This window comes from Sturnira hondurensis, unplaced genomic scaffold (genome assembly GCF_014824575.4).
Source record: "Sturnira hondurensis isolate 20B ecotype Veracruz unplaced genomic scaffold, ASM1482457v3 Scaffold0017436, whole genome shotgun sequence".
Lineage (NCBI taxonomy): Eukaryota > Metazoa > Chordata > Mammalia > Chiroptera > Phyllostomidae > Sturnira > Sturnira hondurensis.
In genome coordinates, this window is record NW_028090067.1 from 19,585,846 (window position 1) to 19,599,412 (window position 13,567).

General features: G+C 56.7%; 1 protein-coding gene across 4 annotated transcripts; it reads right to left on the reverse strand.

The window, feature by feature from the left end:
• Nucleotides 1-1,828: 1,828 nt before the first annotated feature.
• CENPM (centromere protein M) lies at nucleotides 1,829-13,339 on the reverse strand. Of its 4 annotated transcripts, none has more exons than XM_037068100.1 (6): nucleotides 13,203-13,339; nucleotides 12,561-12,640; nucleotides 8,523-8,615; nucleotides 7,357-7,436; nucleotides 6,178-6,269; nucleotides 1,829-2,485 (listed from the first exon to the last, which is right to left on the reverse strand). In XM_037068100.1, exons 1-6 carry the CDS (start codon nucleotides 13,257-13,259, stop codon nucleotides 2,345-2,347), a joined length of 543 nt encoding a protein of 180 aa, XP_036923995.1. In that variant the 5' UTR covers nucleotides 13,260-13,339; the 3' UTR covers nucleotides 1,829-2,344. The 4 variants fall into 4 exon arrangements, with proteins under 4 accessions (XP_036923995.1, XP_036923997.1, XP_036923994.1 ...); XM_037068102.1 differs by lacking the exon at nucleotides 13,203-13,339 and adding an exon at nucleotides 12,775-12,894; XM_037068099.1 differs by lacking the exons at nucleotides 12,561-12,640; nucleotides 13,203-13,339 and adding exons at nucleotides 11,560-11,639; nucleotides 12,204-12,349.
• Between the last annotated feature and the right edge of the window lie 228 nt (nucleotides 13,340-13,567).

A 13,567-nucleotide genomic window follows, 5' to 3' on the forward strand; every position in this document is an offset into this window, starting at 1 on the left:
CCCGCTCCCTTGGCAGGGATGGGAAATACCCTCACTGGGGCCAGAATACTGGGGCCTGGGCCACCTCCCACAGAAATGTGAGTTCCCCGGGGCAGGCCCAAGGACTGCCCACAGCCAGGTGGCCTGAGGGGGCAAAGCACCTATGACCCTGAACAAGCCCTGCCCCCGAGTCTCGAATGCCTCAGCCACGCAGCAGGGGCCCGAACGCCCCACTCCTTCCAGCTCCAGTGGAGGGCGGCTCTCCCAGGAGCCTCAGGCCGCCGCTCAGGCCGGCAGGCCAGCAGTAACAGCTGAGAGGTCTTAATGCTTGTTCCAAACTTTGTTTAAAACGGCTTCTCATCCTCCATCCTCCCAACCAGCTGGAGAGGAAGGCATTAGTTAGCCTGACCCCATTCTACAGATGAGGAAACCAAGGCTCACGAGGACAAGTGACCTGCCTAAGGTCATGGGGTCGGTGAGCAGCCCAGCACTGGCGCTCCTCTCTCCCTCCATAGCGCCAAGCACCAGTCCTGGGCACCGTTGCACATAGACTGGCCTCTGGACAGTGCGGGGGCCACGCTGCCAGCCGGCGGGGGCCGCTCAGCTGCTCCGAGAGGCGGGGACTTCTCTGTCTCAGGGCCCTGCCAAGCTCGTTGGAGCTGGCAGCAGGGACAGCACGTCCCCCTGGCACTTGGCACGGCTTCCAGGTCCTTGGCAGGAGGATGTGACGCCACTTCTCTTGTTAAATGGTACCAGGTAGAAAGAAAAGTGGCACAGGGGTTGGAGGGAGAAGCGTGTCTCTGGGGGCTGAGGCGCTGGAGGTCAGGGGGTACGGGGAGGACCTTCTGTCTCCAGCAAAAAGTGACATGCCCAGAAAGGACAGTGGCTGGGTCTGCACTGCCGTCCTCCCTGGGGTGGGCCAGCCCTCCTCCCCTGCTCACTGCCCTCTCCTTCATGAAGCGCCCCCGCCCCCAGACCCTGCAGGACAGGTTCTCAGCATGAGGCCATGCTCTGCCGTGTCCCCTGTTCAGAGCCTGCCCAGCAGAAGCCCAAGCCTCTGTTCAATAATTAGCCGCCTAAGAAAACAACTGGAGGAGAAGCCTAGGGTTGCAGCTGGAGGCCGGCTCTGCTGCTGCTTGGCTCTGACTGTGGACACGCCTCTGACTACAAGTCTCGGTTTCATTAGCTGTGAAATGGGGAACATCAACCTCACAGGTCTGCTGGGAGGTGACAGGAGCGACCGTGTGAGAAAAGCTCTGTGGAGCGTGAGGCGCCCTGCCAAATGTCCAGTGACATTTGGGGCCTCAACCGAAACCGACGCAGCTGAGGTGCTCGGTGGGCCTGTGAGGCTGCCCCGCAGACAGGCAGGTGTTGGGGAACCTGAGTGCCGGGCTGGGTTCCGGGAGGAGGAAGCCCCAAGGTCTGTAACGAGTTGCAGCTGACCTGCCCGCCAGTGAAGGTCAGGTGTTGGCACTGCCCAAGGCGCCGGGTGGGCCCTCTGGATGCCTGGGGGTGGAGGGCAGGCCCCGCACCAGCAGGGTGAGCTCCAGGGGCTGCGGCCCTGCTCCAAGGGAGCCAGGACCTGGTTCTCTTCCACCAGGCCTCCCACTCACCCCTTGCTCCCCTGGGTGCAGCAGCCACAGGGGAGGGCAGGAGCCCCGGCCTACTGGTGAGGTTCTCAGGTTCCAGTCAGACCCCAGGGAGAAGGGGCGCCAAGTCACGCCAACCCGGACGCCAGCCTCTCGCTTCATTCTCACAAACTGAGGAACCCAGTGTGGAGTCCTGGGTTTGCACTGGTTTCTGAACTTAGCTCTGTGTGATTCCCAGCAAGTCACCGTTCACTGAGTGCTCGCCTGGCAGTAAGTTTATTAAGAAACACATCAGTGCGACCAAGTACAGGGTGCGCAGACGCCAGCTCGGGCCTTCCCTGTCATCATTCGGTGCAGCCCCCACGGTGCAAAAAGGGAGCACAAGCTCCAGTACCACCTGGGGAAACTGAGGCTCCAAGAGGCAACAACCAGGGGCTCTAAGAACAGAAGGCCCAGCTGTGCAGGCGGACTGGGCTCACAGAAGCCAAGCTCCTCCGCCCGCGCCCGCTCTTAATGGTTCTGAGTTAGTTCATCCGCAGCACGGAAGCGGTGGATGGGACCAATGGCTTTTAAACCGTTTTTGGCCACAGACTCCCTGTTCACAGGAAGTCCTGAGTGGAGATGAACCATATTTGATGGATACGGCCGAGTGAGTGAGTGGGGTTGTGAGGGTGGGAGGGGGGCTGGTCCCACCGCTGGGCTCCCTGACAGCACTCCCTGCTGGAGCACAGAGTCGGGGTCCCAAAGGGCAGCGGCCCGCTGACCCAGGGCCGCCGTCACGGGCCCTCCACGAAGGGGTCCTCGGAGCTGCTCACCAGGGACAGCAGGTTCAGGGCCGACACGCCGGGCACGTGGCCGGCGCAGATCTGCAGCATGCGGACCAGGCGCTGCGCCATGGAGACTCGAAAGCTTTCCACCTGCGGGGAAGAGCAGGGGACGGGGTCAGAGCAGCCCCACAGGCGCCCGTGGGGGCAGACTGGCGCACCACTGCCCACCACGGCCGCGCCCTCCACCACGGCACGCCTCTCCAGGCAGCTTCCAAGGCCTTCCAACACCCTCCAGGGACACCAGAGACGGTGAGCCCTGTTCCAGAGGAAACAAGCACTCAACAGCAGGGATGGGACAGTAGGCAAACTGCCCAGAGCCGCGCTCGGTGACCACAGAGGTGGGGTCTCAACCAGGGGCCAGTCCTGACCATTGCCCAGGGGCAGAGCCCCTGAAGCCCCCTCACAGGGATGGGGCAGAGGGTGGACCGAGAGCGCCCTCCCCGGGACAGGGACATGCCACTGGCAAAGAGCCCCTTTCTCGGGGCTTCTGCAGGTGAGAGTGCCCCACGGTTGTGGACGAGCAGAGGGACACAGTCATCGTCCTCCCCCGCCAACCGTGGCCTGCAAAGCATCTCCTCTTTCTCTGCTCCCTCTCTGACCCTCCACCCAGGGGCCCAGACTAGAGAGCAAGGCATCCTCAGGTCCTCCTGCTCACGCTCCCTATGTTTGTCACTTGTCATTTCCTCGGTCCTAAACCCAGAGGAAGAGCCTCACTCTCACCGAGACTCTGGTAGAATCCCACGCAGCCCCCTGGGCCGCCCCCCGCCGCCCCCACCAGCTGCTCTTTCTTCCTTGCTCCAGGACCCCACCTGGAGTCACCTAGCTTCCCCTCCCCCTGCATAGGCTGCTCCCTCCTCTTCGTCCAAAATCTAAATGTGGGGCCCCAGGGCCTGGCCTTCGAATTCCTCCGCCCACACCCACTCCCTGGGTGGCCTCACCATCTCAGTCCCAGCTGACACCTGCAGACCCCTCCTCTGAATGCCGGACACACGTACCAGCTGCCCACTCGGTCTCTGTGCAGACGACCAAGAGACGCCTTCGCCTTGGCTTGTCCAGCGCGGAGCCCCTGGGAGTCTCCATCTCAGCCAAGGGCCGAAAGCTCCAGAGTTGTCCTCGACTCTTCCTACTCACACCTGACACCCAGGCCACCAGCACAGTCTACTGGCACCACCCGGGCCCTTTTCCCCAGATGCCACCAAGTCCAGGCCGCTGCTAACTCTTCCAGGAACAGGCCCTGGGCCCATCTCCATCCGCCCTCACGTCCCCTCAGTCCACTCTCCTTCTCAACAGCTGCAGGGACCCCTCTGAAACCCAGGTGCGACCACATCTCTCCCTGGCCCCACACCCTGCGGTGGCTCCAGTTTTGCTGAGAGTAAAAGTCCCCGGCCTTTCCTGCGTGCCACAAGGCCCTGCCGACCTGGCCACACTGTCACTCTGACTCACCTCCTGCTACTCTGCCCCTCGTTTGCGCTGCCCCGGCCACCCACGCCCCCGTGGGACCTTGAACACAAGGCAAGTCCCAAACTCAGGGCCTTTGCACCTGCTGCTCCTCCTGCTGCGAGTGCTTTCCCCGCAGGAGCCTCCACGGCCTGCCTTTGTCTTTGCGCACAGGCCGCTTTCCAGTGAACCCCCTCCCCGCCGCCCCACCTAAATCTCACCACCTTACCAACACCCGCCACGTCACCTCCACTCTAACGCACGGCGCACTCCACGCCTGCTCCCTGCACTAGAATGGAACCGGGATTTTTTTAAAGATTTTATTTATTTATCTTAGAGGGGAAGGGAAGAAGAGAGAGAGAGAAAGAGAGAGAGAGAAATATCAAAGTATGGTCGCCTCTCGTGCATCCCCTGCCGGGAACCGGGAACTGGCCTGCAACCCAGGCATGTGCTCTGACCGGGAATCAAACCGAGATCGTGTGGTTCGCAGGCCCTCGTTCAATCCACTGAACTACACCAGCCAGGGCGGAACCGGGATTTTTTTACTGTTTTGTTCTGTGATGAGTCCCTGGTGCCTAGACGAGTGCTCGGCTCTCTGCAGACATGTAAGAAACTCTGTCAAATAAACCCTCTCACTCGGAAATACACCTGCAAGCTGCTGGCCTCACTCGGCCCGACAGCCGGCCTCTGGCCTGCCCCCACCACACACTGCACTCCAGAGTCATGGCCCCCCAACCCGAGTCAGACCAATCTCCACCGCCTCTGTCACCCACAGGAAGGAAGGAATTAGTTCTCCCTGCCAGGCTTCAGAAGCTCTGCAAGCTCTCCTCTGTTGCATAAGTAATGAGCTGGCTGAGCTCACCAGGCTCTGAGAGGGCGGAGCCAACGCCTGGCGCATCTGTGTTCTCAGGGACCAGCTCACGGCCGTTGGCAGAGCAAGGGAACAGGTTCACTGGGAGAATCCCACACCTCAGAGTGGGTTCCTCCTGTGTAAGATGGGGCCATAACTATTGCCAAAGGCCTCAAAATACGGTGCGGCCCAAACTTGATCACGTGGAGTGTGCCCTGAAAAGGACACCAAGAGAGCAAGGAGTGACAACTGTCCAAACACTGCGTGGGACGCCAGTCCAGGTCTCAGCAGGCCTGCTGCTGGCTGGAGGTGGAGGGCAGTGGGGCAACAGGCCTTTTTTCCAGTGCTCAGGCCCCAGGGTAACCCAGGACCTGGTGTGGCCTGCCACCCACTGGCCACACACAGAACTGCACCCCCACCACAAGGTTAGCTGGCACCCCTGTGCACCTGCCATTTCTGACGGCAACAGTCAGATTCTGCTAATACTACTGACATCTCTTGCCTGCGCTCATGATGCTAAATTTCACTTAGATGTTTATAAAATAAAAGGAGCAACTGTTGTCCCGCCCAAGTTCACAGATGCCTGAATTCTCCTCTCAGATCAGAGGGGCCCACAGGTGCTGGAATAAGAACCCCTGATCCAAACAGCAGTGAAGGACCACACGCTGACTCAGTTCTCTCTGCATGACATCACTTTGCCTTGGGGGAAAGGTGCAAGAAGCAGAACAGACCAGAAACACAAGTCTTCTAAATGAACCTTCAAAGCCAATAAACGGACCCCCAAACCACCTGAGCAGCCCAGGCCCTGGGGGCCTCAGCAAACCTCCCAAAAAGCCATCAGGATTTCTACTGCAGGAGAGGCTGAAGAGAGAAAAAAAAAGACAGCAGAAATCTGCTTGATATTGCCCACGATTAGGGCTCACCTTGAGAGAAACGCCACCAGAGTCAAGACAGAACCAACACCCAAGGCGTCCCTCCAACATCTGCCCGCCTGCCCGCCCGCCCACCGTCCCCTACCCCGGGCTGGGAGTGAACGAGGTCTGTAATCAGAGAGGTGAGGGGGTGCTGGGCGTTCCAACTGCCAGGGCGCTGGAGGATGCACTGGTTAGCGAGACAGACCAGGTGCCTGGCCCCACAGCACTTACCCCCTCGTAGGAGAGGGAGGCATTCACAGGCACCCACAGATAAACAGCCGCGGCTCAGTTACGAGTGCAGAAAACACAAGAAAAGTAAAGGCAAGGTAACAAGGGACAACACCTGGCACATAAGAGGCACTCAAGATGAATGAATGTCATCATTCCACATTTGTGTCCCCAAGGCTTGGGGTGGCCCACCCAAATCACAGCCAAAGGGCAGACAAGCCAGGATTCAAACCAGGACCCTGTGCCTGCACATCGGGACCCCTCCCTCAGCACTGGGGGCTCCTCCAAGGAGCAGTCCTGCAAGCTCACCTTGCTCGAACTGCCCTTTCCCCGTGCCCACGTGCAGTCCTCACCTCCAGGTCACAGAAGAGCAGGGGGCTCCGGTAGGCTTGGGCCAGCCTCAGCACGGTGTTGTGGTGGACGCTGCAGTGGCTGTCCCGCCCGGCTGCAAAGAAGGCGCAAGTGCCACAGCTGCAACCTCCATCTGCTTGGCTGCACACAGGGTGCCCTGGGCAAGGTGGGGCCCCTCCCTCTCCGGCCCCAGGTTCTGGTTGGCGGTGGGGGTAGATTACCCTGTCCCACCTTCTCTTTAGGCTCCCAAGATCATCAAATTAGACAATAAAGCTGAAAGGGCTTTGAGCAGGAACGCTACGAAAACATGGTCCCCTCTTCTATAAAATGAGGGTCGTGAGAGCTGCGCCCCACTGAGTGAGTAGGCTCAGCGACCTGGCGCTCCTTTATTCACCAATGCTTTTTGACAATAATCTGCACCAGGCCCTTCCCGAAAGGAGCTTGCAGCTCCGCTTGGGGACAGTGCAGGTGGGTGCCCGAGGGTCCAGGCTGCAGGGCTGGGCAGGGAAGCTTCCCCGAGGACACGGAAAAAGGGGGTTAGCTAGACGGAAGAGGCAGAGAGCGTGAGAGAGAAGCCACATGGAACACCACTACCGAAGTCTGACTCACAGCTCCACCACCTTCTCGCTGTGGGGCCTTGGGCAAGGTACTTAACCAGTTTCCTCGGCTATACAAGAGACAGCCACACCTACTCCACAGGGCTGCTTGTTGCAAAGATTAGTGACACAGAATCAAGGCACTTAGAACAGTGTCTGGTGTACAGTGAGCACTCAGTGAAGGTCAGCTATCGTTATTTCCGCTGTTAACAATGCAAACTCGCAGAGGCAGCAGGGCGTGCTCAGAGAACTGCAAGCTGAACCAGGGAATGAGAGCATCAGGAGGCCAGGCCGGGCAGGAAGGCAGTGGCCCAGCTGCAAACACGAGGGGCCTTTCCAGGAGTTTGGGTTTTACTCTAGAACTACCAGGCATCTCTGAGCTACACTCTCAGCAGAGTTAGCTCCAGGGAATGCCCTGCCCAGGTGTGTTTTTAGAAACACCGACGACAGGTCAGATTCCGAAGCCAGTGTTCTCACCCTTAGCCAGGCCGCCTGAGCGAAGAGTCTACCCTAATGCTAACTGCCCTTGGAGGGGGGCGGGGGGCGCTGCCCTCCATGCGCATGGGCAGTGGCAGGTGCACTTACCGCCTGTGGCAAGGAAGCCCACCTTCCCCAGGAAGAAGGCGGCGTCCACGTGGCGCAGGGATTCCTCCACATTCTGAAGGCTGCGGTAGCGGCGGCCAGACCAGGGAGAGAAATCAGACGACAAGCCTTACAACAGTGAACCCAGAAGCCCCAGCTCCTCATCCCAGAGGCCAGGGAATGAGAGGAGGGTGACAGGAAACTGCCCCACAGCAATAATTTGTCCTTTCATTGTCTGTTTTTAATTACGAGGTGACTCCAGCCTGAAGAGTCGTGATGTGGACGTGGAAGTACCGCCTCCCTCTCCGCCCCGCCCTTCAGTTCCAACACCCCAGGGTCAGAGGGAGCTGCTGCCCACATTTAGGGTGTAATTCTTCTGGCACATTTCACGTGCAAATACAGGGGTAGGTACAAGCATTTCACTGGGTGTAGCTGGGTGTGCCGCATCTGTCTCACTCTTTGGAACAACCACAGCACCACCCTGTTTTCCCAGTGACGCGCGTTCCCATGGTCACCATGTCCTCCTCGGCACAGAGATGCTGCAGGAGCACCCACTCACACACATCCTGATGCATCCAAGCGAACCTGTCTGTAGGAGAGTAGCCTGGCCAGGCATAGCACGCGTCTTTTAAAAATGTATGCAGGTATCGCCGAGTTGCCTTGCAATCAGGTTGCCATATTTAAACCCAGCACCTTGTTTAAACACTCCCAGCTTTACCTGGCTAACTCCTTCCTTCTCACCTCTCAGGTGTCATCATATCCACTAGAAAGTCTACCCTGACTAAGTCCTGAGAGTCGGAGGTCGTTTGGGCTTCACCAGCATTCAAAAGTCCAGCCTCCTGCCCCAAGGGCCTAGGAGCTCGTGAAGGACAGGGGTCTGTGTCATTCATCACTGGCCTGCCGTCAGGGATGCAGGGCAGACATCAGAGAGCCTCAGCTAAGTGACAGTAACACTAATGGGATGTATCAGTGTCTTCTAAACATGCTGCGCTGGCCGCTGCCCCCCCCCCCCCCCCCCCCCCCGCACCNGTGGGCTGGCCGCGCCCCCCCCCCCCCCCCCGCAGCCTCTCCCTGCCTCTCCTCGCCCCGTCATAAGTGAGGTCGCTGCCCTAGTAGGGGCCTCTGCCAGGTCCACCTGGGCCCCGACAGCCCCAGCCGCTGGCTCTTACCTGTATTTGCTGTGAAGGTTGACCACGAACACAATCAGGTCAATTCGGGGGCGAGTCACATCAGAAGGCAGAGGGAGGGACTGTGCCAAGTGGCTGAAAAAGATATTGCAGGATGTTCCTGTGACCAATCACATTCTGTCCTTCTTGGAAGAAGAGGCTGTCAAAGGCACGTCACCTACGCACCTGACGCCCTCGTGGGGCGACCCCTCGGGGGAGCACAGGACAGGGCAGAGCCAGTCCTACCCAGACCGCTTTCTTCCGGCTCCTCGGCCAGAATGGAGCTGTTTAGTAACTGCCTCACGAGAGGGAGTTTTGGACGGAGGGTGGCGTGAGGCTCAGAAGACGGGGTACTGACCGTGAGGTTTAGGTTAGGGCTGAACTCCGTGGGAGTGTGACAGCGGGGCTCAAATTCCCATTCTGCGATGAGCAGCTGTGTGACCTTGGACACACCACCCTCGCCGTTCTCGGTGGCCCTTGGTCTCTGGTTGTTAAATACCCACTGAAGGTTTTCCTCGAACCCTCTACCTCCGCCCATTTCCATGTATTCCTATTGCTCATCTCCTCCCACCCAGCACCCTACCATTCAGGAAACACCAAAAAGTACAAAAATATGAATGTTAAATTGCTAGTATTAATTAACATTAGAGCATTTTCCTCAACATGCATGTAACATCATGTTCATATATGTAACATACTATACACACTCAGACACTAGAATAGATATACTCTAAAATAGGACAATAGTATTGATTTAATTTTATTTGCATTTAATGAAAGCAAAAAAAAGTAGAACTATAAAAAATAGATGAACTTGGATAAATTATTTTTTAACTACAGAGACTGTTTCCTGAAAGGACCCAATTAAGAAAAAATTAGTAAATTGGTATCATTTTAAACCACGCATTTGAATTTTATCTGTATTGCATTGATTTTCTACTATAAAAAATGAGAAAATTAATATTCTTATATCTTACCCTACCCCTTGGACAAGACATATTATTGTTATTATTCTATATATTTACACATTTTGCTCTAACTATAACCTTGGGCCTAGACCGATGAGGCTGCCACTCTGGAACACTGCTTGTCGCCGCGGGAGGGGCAAAGGGCACCGAGGACGTCTCACTGTCAAATAAACAGCTCACCAAAAAAGAGACGATCATTTTCCGCTTAGAACTCATTGGCCAGAACTAGTCACTTGGCTCCACAAAACCAAAAAAGGTCAAAGGCGCGGTCTGGTCACAGCTGTGAGCTCCAAGTGCAGGAGCTGCAAAGATCTGGCAACAGAAGGAACTGAGGACGGTGTGAAGAATCATTTACCCTTGAAGTTCAGTAACCTACCTTGGCATAAAGCATTCCGTGTCCATTTTTCCTGGAATAAGGTGTATCATCCCCATACAAAAGAAAAATTAAACTCTTTACTCATTTCAGGGAAGTTTTCTTCTAATACACCTTTAAACATTTTTGTGATTTTCTCGAATCTCTCTTCTTTGTAAATGATTAAGTGCTGAACTACATCTACTCTGCTGTTGCTGTTTCTATTTGTAGATTGCGTATTGTATTATTTTTGGCCCATTTTTGCCCTTAGCTCTGCAGCTTCCCTTTTTCTGTCATCCATTTGTTCTATCATTTGGTCTTTGAATGCCTCTTAAAATTTCAGTCTCCTTCCCTGACCGGTGTGGCTCATTTGGCTGAGTGTAATCCAGCAAAGCCAGTCTGATTCCTGGTCAGGGCACATGCCTGGGTTTCGGGTTCAGTCCCTGGTCCCAAGAAGCAACCGATGGATGTTTCTCTCCCTCCCTTACCCTCTCCCTAAACATAAATAAAATCTTTTTTAAAATATTCAGGTTCTTATTAAATTTCGCAACAGCACAAAACACTCAAGAAGGAGCTTTCTTCTTTTTCTGGAGTGGGCTCTTCATCAGATTTTGGCATGTCACTACCTCGCCCTTTTTCAGCAAGGGTTTCCATGACACTTCATTCCACCTTGCTCAATGTAGGCAATTTTGTTCACACTTCCTATTCACCCTGTTGCTAACTGAATTATTTTATTTTATTTTTTCCAAAGATTTTATCTATTTATCTTTACAGGGGAAGGGAAGGAGAGAAGGAGAGAAATATCAATGTATGGTTGCCTCTCATGCGTCCCCTGCTGGGAACTGGCCTGCAACTCAGGCACGTGCCCTGACTGGGAATCGAACCCCGATCGTGTGGCTCACAGGCCTGTGCTCAATCCACTGAGCTATACCAGCCAGGGCTGAATGAATTATTTTAAAAAATTCTTTCCTATTTCTAAGTCATGGGTTTGAGACAGTTGATTGTGTTCGACATTCTGTGGCCTAAGAGCCTGGCACGATGCGTATGGCAGACAGATTAATGGACGATCTTTTCATCAGAGGTTTGTGCAGCTGCTGTTACAGGATTTACTCTACCTAGTAAGGCGCATTTCCAGTTCCCACGGAGGAAATGCCCTTTAGATTTGGACCGTCCTCCTTCAACACGGCCCCTGGAAGTTTATCCCTCTCTCAGGGCAGACATCCCCCACACATGTACAGCAGTTGACTCCCTCAGCAGCCGTTTCTACTTCCCATCAGGTGAGAAGGAAAACAAAATTTGCTTTCCTTAGTCACTTTTCCTCCAAATTCGGGGGATACATCTATGCTGTGCCAGGTGCTGCTCAAGGCACTGGGGATTCACCATGGAACAAAAGCCAAAGGCCCTGGCCTCAAGAGGCTGATCTTGGGGTCCATGAGCGTAGTGGGTTGGAAACACGTAAAAGAACAGGTGAACAAAGAAATTTCTTGAGGTGACAAGTCTTAGAGGAAGAGAACAAGTATGTGGCGGACGGTGACGGAGGATACCTTAGATGGAGTGCTGCCAGACTCACGCAGGGTCAGCGAGGGCAGACCACGCGTTAAGAATGGTTAAGGGGTTGGCCAACCTGCTCCTCCTTTGCCCACCTCGGGCGGCTCCCCCGCTCTCCCTTGTGCCCAGGCCACAGCCGAGCGATCGGACAACCCCAGCCTCAACTACTTACACCTTCAGGTCCGAGGCGCAGTCCTCCTTGAGCATCGAATCGGCCAGCTGCTGCAGAAGAGCATCCTCCGTGCCCACCAGCTGCCCAGAGAAAGAAGGCGGCCGACTGGTACCTGGGCACAGCAGTCCCTCTGGAGGGCATGGGGATCTGGGCACGGACCGAAGGCGGCCGCGACTCCCAGGGTTCTGGCTCCAGCGCGCAGGGCGCTATTTACCGAACAAGGACTCTGATAGGCACGGGTGGAGGGCCTGAGGGTTGTGCCCCTCGGGTCTTGCTGGCACAGCACTCACTATCTTCCAGATCTTCCCTCGGAATGCCAGGCCATTCCGAGAGCCCTCTGCTACCCGGGAAAGCTAAGTCCCCGCCCCGCGCGGATCTCAGCCACTTAGCTACCATTCCGGCGCGCGGTCTCCCCAGCCAGAAACCAATCACAAACCGGAAAAGAGCCTGCCGCACACCTATTGGTGAGGGGGCGACCTCAGCTTAAGAGGGAGGCTACTCTGATTGGTTCAGAATATATCCCGCCCACCACCCCTGCCTGAACCGCGCGCCAGCACTCCAGAGAGCGCAGAGGATCGCGTATCTGAAGCACACACAGCCTGGGAGGAAAGGTGGGCCGGGGAAGCCCGGCTGCCGACGCCTACCAATATGGTGGCCGTGTTGAGGCCAGGCAGCTGGTCCTGAGGCCGCAACACCGCCATCCCAGGCGCAGGCCAAATCCTTACTCTGGCGGCGCGGGGCTTGCTTTCAAACAGCGCTGCAGGCCAGCCCTAGTGCTCCCTGAGGGGCACGTGACTCCCCCTGGGCGGGGTTTCGCAGAGCGGGGCGGAGCCCTCTTAAAGGAAATGCTACCTCCTTTTCTGAGCCTGTGTTCCAGCGCTGGCCTCAGACTTCTAAGGTGCTGCCCATGGGACAGGCCTTCTATTTCACGCCTCGGAGAAAGAAGGTACTCAGTGANGCCACAGCCGAGCGATCGGACAACCCCAGCCTCAACTACTTACACCTTCAGGTCCGAGGCGCAGTCCTCCTTGAGCATCGAATCGGCCAGCTGCTGCAGAAGAGCATCCTCCGTGCCCACCAGCTGCCCAGAGAAAGAAGGCGGCCGACTGGTACCTGGGCACAGCAGTCCCTCTGGAGGGCATGGGGATCTGGGCACGGACCGAAGGCGGCCGCGACTCCCAGGGTTCTGGCTCCAGCGCGCAGGGCGCTATTTACCGAACAAGGACTCTGATAGGCACGGGTGGAGGGCCTGAGGGTTGTGCCCCTCGGGTCTTGCTGGCACAGCACTCACTATCTTCCAGATCTTCCCTCGGAATGCCAGGCCATTCCGAGAGCCCTCTGCGACGGGAAAGCTAAGTCCCCGCCCCGCGCGGATCTCAGCCACTTAGCTACCATTCCGGCGCGCGGTCTCCCCGGCCAGAAACCAATCACAAACCGGAAAAGAGCCTGCCGCACTCCTATTGGTGAGGGGGCGACCTCAGCTTAAGAGGGAGGCTACTCTGATTGGTTCAGAATATATCCCGCCCACCACCCCTGCCTGAACCGCGCGCCAGCACTCCAGAGAGCGCAGAGGATCGCGTATCTGAAGCACACACAGCCTGGGAGGAAAGGTGGGCCGGGGAAGCCCGGCTGCCGACGCCTACCAATATGGTGGCCGTGTTGAGGCCAGGCAGCTGGTCCTGAGGCCGCAACACCGCCATCCCAGGCGCAGGCCAAATCCTTACTCTGGCGGCGCGGGGCTTGCTTTCAAACAGCGCTGCAGGCCAGCCCTAGTGCTCCCTGAGGGGCACGTGACTACTCCTGGGCGGGTTTTCGCAGAGCAGGGCGGAGCCCTCTTAAAGGAAATGCTACCTCCTTTTCTGAGCCTGTGTTCCAGCGCTGGCCTCAGACTTCGAAGGTGCTGCCTATGGGACAGGCCTTCTATTTCACGCCTCGGAGAAAGAAGGTACTCAGTGATTCATTCCTTCGTTTCTACTCATTCATGCCCACTCACCTTACTTCGATTCTT